The sequence below is a fragment of the Phascolarctos cinereus genome, unplaced genomic scaffold, assembly GCF_003287225.1.
Source record: "Phascolarctos cinereus isolate Bilbo 61053 unplaced genomic scaffold, phaCin_HiC Scaffold_9;HRSCAF=440, whole genome shotgun sequence".
Taxonomy (NCBI): Eukaryota; Metazoa; Chordata; class Mammalia; order Diprotodontia; family Phascolarctidae; genus Phascolarctos; species Phascolarctos cinereus.
In genome coordinates, this window is record NW_027556402.1 from 194,655,679 (window position 1) to 194,664,749 (window position 9,071).

Consider the following 9,071-nt stretch of genomic DNA (forward strand, 5'->3'; position numbering starts at 1 on the left):
TCGACTAGATGATGTCTAATCTCTTGAATCGTTAACCTGTGTTCTGTGCTCAAAGGTTCTACCCTGGTCTAGCATTCTATGTTGTGTATTTTAAAGTATCTTCCTGCTCTGTCATTCGGCGTTCTGTGTTCTAAGCTGTCTTCAAATTCATTCACATCCTATATTCGAAGGCCCCTCCTAGTCTTCCTAGGTTCTTTGTTTTAAGGTCCTTTCTTTGACTAGTTGGGATTTTGATTCCCTTATGCTCTGTAGTGAACACTCATTCCGCGAAGAAATGGGAACCCAAGGTCAGTCTCAGCTTGACAATACTTTAGCATTGGAATGTAGGCGAATGGGACCAGGGGTGGAGGGGAGGGCGAAGTTGGAACTCCTGAGAAGGGGGGAGACGGATCAATATCATACATCATCGGGCAACAGCGGAGCCAAAGCGCCTGAGAGATTTATAAAATATCGACCCGCAGGAATGCTTTAGACGCAGACGAGAAGCGAGTTGCGCTGTGGGAGGCCATAAGGCAGGGCCTAAGCAGGACAGATAGTTTAACAAGGTGCCTTTCAGTCTATCGATTGCCTTCCTCTGGCATTCGTTTTATGGGGTCATTCTGTACAGATCTGGTTTAAATTCAAAATGGGGGGAGGGAGAAGGAAATTCGTAATTTTTTTTTTGTATTTTAATTATGTGGATAACCGAGGCGACTAAAATAGTTTGGGCTCAGGTTGAGCTGGTTGGCCATTCCCAGTTTATCCGAATATGGCTAGAATTCATTTTCCGCGTACTTGTGGCCCTAGTGAAGAATTTGTTTTGCAAAAAGCAAACGTCTATTTCCAAAGTGCAAACAGGTTTCATAGTTTGCTCAGCCCCCAGACTTCTCGGAAGAGTCACTACTTGAGAGCCCTTAGTCTAGGTGACGCCAGATCCACTGCTGGGATGGCTATAACTCCAGATTTAAACACACACACACACACACACACACACACAAAACTCAAAGACCCCTAGAATGTCAGAATTGGCAGGAACTTTGAGTAGAGAATGGGCTATGTTAACGCCATGTGAGATAGAAGGGGCTTCAGGGCTCAGAATATGGAATATGAGAGCTTTGGAACAGAGGATATTGAGCCAGAAGGGCCCTAAGAGGAAATATGTAATACGTAGAATGGCTGGACTAGAAGGAACCGTCAAGATCATGTAGTTCGAATCTTTTTTTTTTTAACAGATGAGGAAGCTGAGGCCGAGAGTGAAGACTGACTTGATCAAATATTAATAATTTTAAAAAAAAGGAAAACCGGCCCAAGAGCACGTTTGTTCAGCACCCCAGACTGTGATTTTCTCCAGCCACCAACCAATTCAGATTAAAGTGAGATTTCTTCACCTCATCATCTTCTCCTTGTCCTTTTCCCCAGCCCAATTACCTGCATCATTGTGGGGGGATGGGGGTGGAAAACGTTCGATGGCTTCTTCTCCACCTCTGAGGCAAGTTTGTTGGTTTAGAACTGGTTGAATTCTGCCCAAGAGGAGGTATCGTCTCCGTAGAAGAAATTCGTGGCTTTCGTGACTTGATGATTGTCATTCCCTACCTATACCTACGTATATTATTATGTTAAAGCAAGCATTATTTTGGTATTGATACATGTTGAAGTCATTACTGTTGTTTCCCCGCCCCTAAGAACAAATGTATAACATTTTTTTTTAAAACTTCAAGAGTCCTCTATGTCATCTGGTGAACGCTCCTTCCACCAAGAGTTGTGACCAAGAAAGCTTTTCTACACTTAGGGAATGTGCTTTTTCTACACTTAGCTGGGCTTCGGATCTTCCTTCAACAATCACTCCTTTGCACAGAAATATCATAGGCTCTGACACTCCATTGGCTACGTAACCTTGAACAAGTCACTTCTTGCTGAGTCTCAGTTTCTTCGTCTGTAAAATGGGGGTAATAACTATTGTACTACCGTCTCCACAGAGTTATTTTTAGAATCAAATAGTATATGTGTGTGTACACATACACACATATGCTACACATGCATATACATATATACATGTATGTGTATATACATTGTGTGTGTATATGTATATGTATATGTTTTGGAAGTGTGAAGCACTGAAGGCCAGCTACAATTACTATTGTAATTATGTAGCAATACACATAAACTTATTCGTCAGTTAGCAATAAATAACATTCAGGTCCGTATTAGTGCGAACCACAAATTCCCTAAAGTGATCACATGCATTCGAATTCACATTGTTTGAAGTTTCAATTATGTAAAGTACGATAATTGGTTTCAGCCCTACGGTGAATATGAGGTGTTAATTTCAATAACATCTTTGAGAATCCAGTTACTGTCCAGGTACATCCCTTAGGGAAAAAAAAATTTCTATCTCCTCTGGGGTTTTGCCTGTCTCCCAGGGACTACTTGAGTGTAGTCGGACTGTACATCCTCTCCCAGCCCCCCAACTGCTTCCTATTCCCTTGCTCATACACACAGCTACTCAGGCCATTAAGTTCCCAGAATGAGGGAGTCCGGTCCCTGAATCTGTCGCTTCCTTCCCTCAGGGAACGCTCAAGTCCTTGGTAGAGAAATGCGGAGTGCCAAGATATATAGAAAATAAAGCAACGGGCTGGTTCTGGTATAGAGGCTAGATGAAGGGTTTGCTGGCTGTGGGGTTGGGGAGAAGGGAACCCCACTTTGCTCGTCTTTAAGTAGCCACAGTAAGTCTTGTATGTAAGATGCGTTTTGATCTCCCAGAACTCCCTGAAACTCTGTGGGAGAAGCTGAGTGGGACCTGTGGGAGAATCGTCAAGACTCCCGGAATCAGCAAAGCGCAACACACCAACAGAATATGGCAAGGAGAGAGTTCAGGTCAGAAGAGACGCAGTAGATTTAGAAAAACGTACTGAGAGAGCAGAGTTTCGAGCTGATCCGAGCCAGCAGCAACTGAAACGTGTATCCGTGTGTGTGTGTGTGTGTGTGTGTGTGTGTGTGTGTGAATGTATGTATATATGAGTTTATGCACATGTATTTGTGTTTGTTATACGTGATTAAATATGCGTGTGACTATATTTGGAAGTCTACCTTCAGAAGTGAGTGGCCTGAAAAGTAAAGTTGTTGAAAAAGTTATCTGGTGTTTCTATGTATGATGATGGAAGCTAGGTAGTGCAATGGATAGAGCACTGGGTCTGGAATCAGGAAGATCTGAGTTCAGATCCGGCCTCAGACACTTACTAGCTGTATGACCCTAGGTAAGTCACTTCACCCCATCTGCCTCAGTTCCTCATCTGTAAAATGGGGACACACTGGAGAAAGAAATAGCAAATCACTCTAGCACCTTTGTCAAGAAAACTTCTTGGGCAAGTCCATGGGGTCAGAAGAGTCGCACACGACTGAACAATAAATGTATGTTGAGACAAATAAGTTTTTTAGGCGTTTTGAGTATGAATGTGTGTGTATTTGGTGGGAAAGTATGCTTTTCTGGTTTCTAGTAGGAATGTTTGTGTTTCTCCTGAGGAAAATAAAAATTAATGGACCTGAGTGTGTTTGAGAAATATGCAGTAGGGACTTGGGGCCTTAATGTGAGTGAGAATACATATTTTACGGGTGTGTTTGGACAGACGAAGGACGTCTAACGAGCCTGCCTTGGGCGTGCGAAAAAATGCGGGGTTCTCTGGTAGAAGAAAGAAAGATAAGGCAAGACACAGAAAGAGTCTGACTGACTTGTGGTGGTGTGGTTCGGGCGGGCGAAAGTGTGAGTGTGTGTGTGTATGTGTACCCATACAAATGTGTGTGTGTGTTGTGTGTGTGAGTGAGAGAGAGATAGAGAGACAAAGAGAGACAGAGACAGAGAGAGAGGGAGAGAGAGGAGATCTGGCTTGCCCACCTGTGCTAAGAATAAGGTAAATCTTTGTTGAATGAATTTTGGGTTTTTGTGTGAGTCGCGGTGCATCGGCTCTCCAGCCTGCAACATCTCACAGTATCCAAGGTCCCTAGCGGATTTCAGCCCCCCAGGCTACTGGTTCAGGCTTGGTTTCCCGATCCGGCTATTATTTCACACTGCCCCCTTCCATCATTCCTATGGTCGCAAATTACAACTAGACGGATACCTTTTTTAAAAATCCGCTTTATTGATAACGACGCATAAGTCTTTCAAAACAAAACGGAATGAAATGTATTTCCCCATCCCTGCCCGGTGAAAAAACATGAAGCCAATCTCTTCTGCAGGTCCTCTTTTTCAAGATACTAACGGTCTTGTTCCTAGGCAAGGTAGTGAGCCTTTAGGGGACAGGGATGGGGGTCTCTGGGGCCTGCACCTAGGGGCTACCGTTCCAGAGCACCGAGACACGCCACAGGGCTGGGAGACAGACCTGGCAAGAGTCCTGATTCTGTCACTAATTTACTGACCTTAGGCAAATCATTTATCTTTTTTTTTTCTGGACCTCAGATTCCTCCTCAGTAAATAGAATAGTAGGGGAATGAACGATCTTTAAGAGAACAATCAGTTCTGACATTCTGCGACTCCAGCCCGATTTCAATCTACCTCTTCCCTTTTGGATTAGAGGTAGGAGGATATTGGAAGGATCGACTGGGAGAAGGGCGTGGGCTCCCCTCTGAAGGGGAACTTGTGCAGGAGAGAGAAAAATTCAGCTTGGCTGGCCAGTAGCCTTGCCCTATCAGGAATAGTGGGACCTTGGGCAGAAGCAGCCCAATATTTTTCCTGAGGTGAAACAGTTCTGGGGGCAGATGAGGGGTGGGGGTTGGCCGTTAAGACTTTCCACCCTTCAGAGAAAGCAGAGGAAGACGCTAGGTAAATTCCCTCTTTGACTCCAGCGATAAACGCCTCTTCCCCGGCCCCCAACACATTTGCGAAGAAGATGAAGTTCGGAAGAGAACCAGATTGCTTTTTCTAAGAAGTCTTGTCTTTCTAAGGGCCTGGAAAGTTTACCAGAAGGAACTGGCCAGGACAATAGAGCGTAGTGGGAAGAGCAACCGGCCAAAACAATAAAACAAACAAACAAACAAAAACTCGAGGTAAGGGCCATAACTTCTATACTAACTTGCTGGATGATCTTGGGTAAATCCCGTCAGTTCTCAGACCTTAGTTTACCCATTTGTAGCTTAAAGACTCTTGACTAAATCATTTCCAAGGTCCTTTCCCAAGCTGACATCATGTGCTTAGATTCTATTAAGCTTTGACGTTGGAGGAATGTTGGTGGTGGTGGAGATTCTAGGGGTGGAGACACAAAGGAATAACAATAAAAACTCTCCTCCAGAATAATGCCTTGCTTAATTCCCTCAGCCTCAATAAACTCAAGCCTTTAATAAAAGCTATTATTTACATAGCACTGTCTTCACACTCATACCGTGGGGATCGTACTGTATGTATGATCATTATTGTTCCCATTTTACACTAAAGGGAATCGAGGCTCTGAGAGGTGAAATTACTTTCCCAAGGGCACACAGTAAATGGCTGAGCTGGACTAGAACCAAGGTCCTGCGAACCCAAGTCCAGAATTCTTTCCGATACACTTTACGCATAAGGATTTGCATACAGTAAAAGCTTAATGTTTGATGAATCGAATGGGATTGTATTTTTGCAAGAATTTGTATTCTGCTCACAGGTTGAGTCCACTCCTTAATTCAGAAACTGTTGCACTTCGGGTGGGGCATTTGGCAGGGTATTATTATTATTTTTTTTTATAAAAGATTATTAGAAAAAATACACCGTTGGAAGCATGCATAATACTCCATATACCGCAGGCTCAAGTGAGACAGTGCAGCAGCTGGGAGAATCTCAAAGGGCGCAGAAAGGCAGGAACACACTAGCTCCTTTGGGTAAATGATGGAAAGTGAAGCGCTTCTCTGCTCCAGTCTGAAATCCTGAGCCCAGGACATGTTCCCTTCCTCCCCCTTTCCATTAACCCCAGCCCTAACTCCACTGTCTGGAAACAGAGCCCTAGGCTGTCATGGCAGGAAGGCCTCACATGCTAGATCCCAGGCCTCAGAGAGCTGTCTGGAGGTCCGGGAAAGCCCGATGTACAATGCACTGGGCTTTAGGGGACCGGACTGAGCAAGGATCCTCCTTCTGGGACACGATAGTTAGAGAGCTGAGGAAGTCGCTGTCAGCCCTAGCAGACAAGGACCTTTTTATTTCGTGCGTTAATAGCCAGGGCAATTGGAAGAACCATTGTTATAAATCAAGACAGCTGCTGCCTCCGGCTTCCAAGTCCGGGCTTTACTAGTTGTCAGCGGGCTGGGATGAGCATAGCTCTGTGAGCCTGAGCCTGCCTCTTCCCGATGTCAGGCCCTTGCCTGCCCTTCTCTTCCCTGAGAGGGGACCTGGGACTTCAAGGCCACTGTGTGGGTAGAGGGGAAGAAGGTAGGGATGACCAGTAGGAAAGATCAGAGATCAGCCAAACCCGAGCAGCCTGAATGTAGGGCTAAGGGTGCACAGACACAGGGGACAAAACAGCAAGTGTTCACGTGGGAGGGCTTATGGGACACGCTGAGTGTGTCTGTGTATGAGAGCTTATGTGTGCTTGGATTTGTGCCGTCTGTTTTTTCTGAGGTTTTCTGTGTTGTGTTTCTGTATTTTGGGCATTTGTGTAGCCTGTTTATATTTCTATGCACTTTTGTGTAGTGTATGGTGGGGTGTTGGTAAGTGTGTGTGTGGAAGCATGTTAGGTTTTTGAGGGTTCGTATGTTATATGCACTAAATGTTGCTGTTTTTATAAATGTATCTGCCTGTACTATATGCATTTATTTCTGGACACTTGTGTGCATTTCTTCTGTTCTGTAGGTGTAAGCACGTTTGTGTGTTCCTTCCATTTGAGTAATTTGTGTGAGAGTTCACATAGGGCAGTATTTCGAGCTGTTGATGTGTATTTTCCTGTTGTATGATGATTTGCGTTGTGTGTTGCATCCATGTATGTGTTATTCTGTGTTTGGTGTGTTTGAGTTTTCCATGTGTTTCGTTTCGATTTTGTTTTTAATGTTGGGTGTATGGAGTTGTGCGCCTATAGTTCCTCTAGGGCCCTGATTTCTGTGTGCTGCTTGTATGTCCCCTTTACATTCCCAGGCTGCTGCTTGAGAGTGGAGCGGGTTGGTGGGTTTGGCTCTCTTGGGTTGGGCTAAGAGTCTGGGGAGTGGTATTCCTAAGGAGTCCCATAGATTGGGCACAGTATCTGGGCCGGAGGGAAGAACCCGCCTGGTGGCAGGCAGCAGGAGTGTTATTTCAGACTCCAAAGGGGCTGCTGTTCCCATCCTGGCCCTCCTGATTCCTCCCCCAATCTCTCTCGATCTATTTATTGCACTTGAAACAATTTTCAAAGTGTTTAAAAACAGTTCCCACAGGGCCAAGGAGCTAGCATAGGGGAGTATGGGATGGGAGTGTGCGTGGGAGGGGGGTGGGGGAAGCAAGCCCGGAAGCCTGGAGTGAAGGGGGGCGAAGAGGATCTCAGACCAAGCCCGGCATCTGCGAGGGCCGCAGGAAGGGAAGAGAGGCAGCTGCGGCAGTCGGGAAGGCGGCCAACGGATAGCCAAGGGCTCCCGGGAAGCCCACGAGGGGCGGCGGGGGCGGCGCTGACGCGGGCGACAAGGGGAAGGCCAGGGCTCCTCCTGTGGCTGGTGAGTTCTCGTGGTAGAGGATGGGCACACGGACCAGCCTTTGAGCAGACGGGGACAAACTCGCGGCCTCCAGGTCTGCAGCCAGCTGCCGCTTCCACTTATTCCTGCGGTTCTGGAACCAGATCTTCACCTGTGTCTCGGTGAGCTGCAGGGAGGCTGCCAGGCCGGCACGCTCGGCGCTGCTCAGATAGCGCTTCACGTCGAATGTGGATTCCAGCTGGAACACCTGGCTGCGGCTGAACACAGTGCGCGTTTTCTTCTTGCGGCCGGGGGCCCGAGGTTCGGCAGAGTCCGGTTCAGGCCTGTCCTCCTCTCCGCGTGCGCTGCCGCCGCCACCACCCCCGCTGCTGCTGCTGCAGGCCGACTCATCTGGCTCGCGATCCAGGCGCTCCGAAGAAGACCCAGGGGCGCCTGACCGCCGCCGGCAACCGCTCTCGGGCCTGCCAGCCTCCTCGCCGACCTCTGGGGAGTCCCGGTCACTGGCTGAGGGGGCAAAGAGGGACAAGGTTGTATCTCCCAACACTGAACCAGCCTTATCCTAGTCATCTCTTGTATTCTGCTAGCTGTGCGGGAAATCGGAGACACACAAGAATTCACGAAGACACACGCAGAAACACACTTTCAATCTCCCCGCGCCCCTCCCCCCAAACACACGGGGACATACACAAACGCCAGGGCTGTGATTTTCTTTGTCTTATGCTCTCTTTACCCCCTCCCCCCATTCATGCATATTAAAAAAAAACCTCTTTATTCATATTTAAACACAGGATAAAGCCGTATCTACACAAATGCATTCTCTTGAACATTCAAATGCACATAGACATGTGTAAAACGGTCATACATGAACATATTTGAAGTCATGCAATAACATATATGGCACATGTTAAAATACTCATGTGCCATTGTTCAAAGAAGCTGTCTCTATCTTGCGAAAAATGGACGGTCAGTTACACAGTGTCATAAAGAGATACCGTCCGTTTGCACAGAATTTTTCTCAAACATTTTAAATAAAGTACATATACACGCACACAAACATACATACACAAATACATCATAATACGTTGGATTTATCCATTCAAATAACACACTGGCATATAGAAAACCCTGGTACACGGAATTTCCCTCTCACATGCAGACGTGGGGACCTTGTAGGACCCACACTCATACAATACGCACCTGCACATCCCATTTTAAGCAAAAATATTCCCTTAATTACAATACGCTAAACAGAATGTTCAAGAGCTTTGAAATATACACACAGGTAGGAAGAAATACACTCAGATACACACAAACATTTGCACTCTAAGACACCGAAGTAAAAACAAAAACATCAGGACTGGAGAAAATCCAAAAGGGCCCACAGGGCACCCCTCCGAACATCCCACCCTAGGCCTCCCCCCCTCCACCTTCCCTTCTAGAGTTGGCGCTCCTTTATTAATACGGCTTTCTTAGATTTAAAT

The 9,071-nt window shown here is 46.4% G+C and overlaps 1 protein-coding gene across 1 annotated transcript; it reads right to left on the reverse strand.

The window, feature by feature from the left end:
- Window positions 1-7,327: 7,327 nt before the first annotated feature.
- Window positions 7,328-8,800, reverse strand: LOC110212168 (homeobox protein HMX1-like). The gene is made up of 2 exons (XM_078148864.1): window positions 8,788-8,800; window positions 7,328-8,094 (listed from the first exon to the last, which is right to left on the reverse strand). The coding sequence occupies exons 1-2, from the start codon at window positions 8,798-8,800 to the stop codon at window positions 7,442-7,444; spliced, it is 666 nt and encodes a 221-aa protein (XP_078004990.1). The 3' UTR covers window positions 7,328-7,441.
- Between the last annotated feature and the right edge of the window lie 271 nt (window positions 8,801-9,071).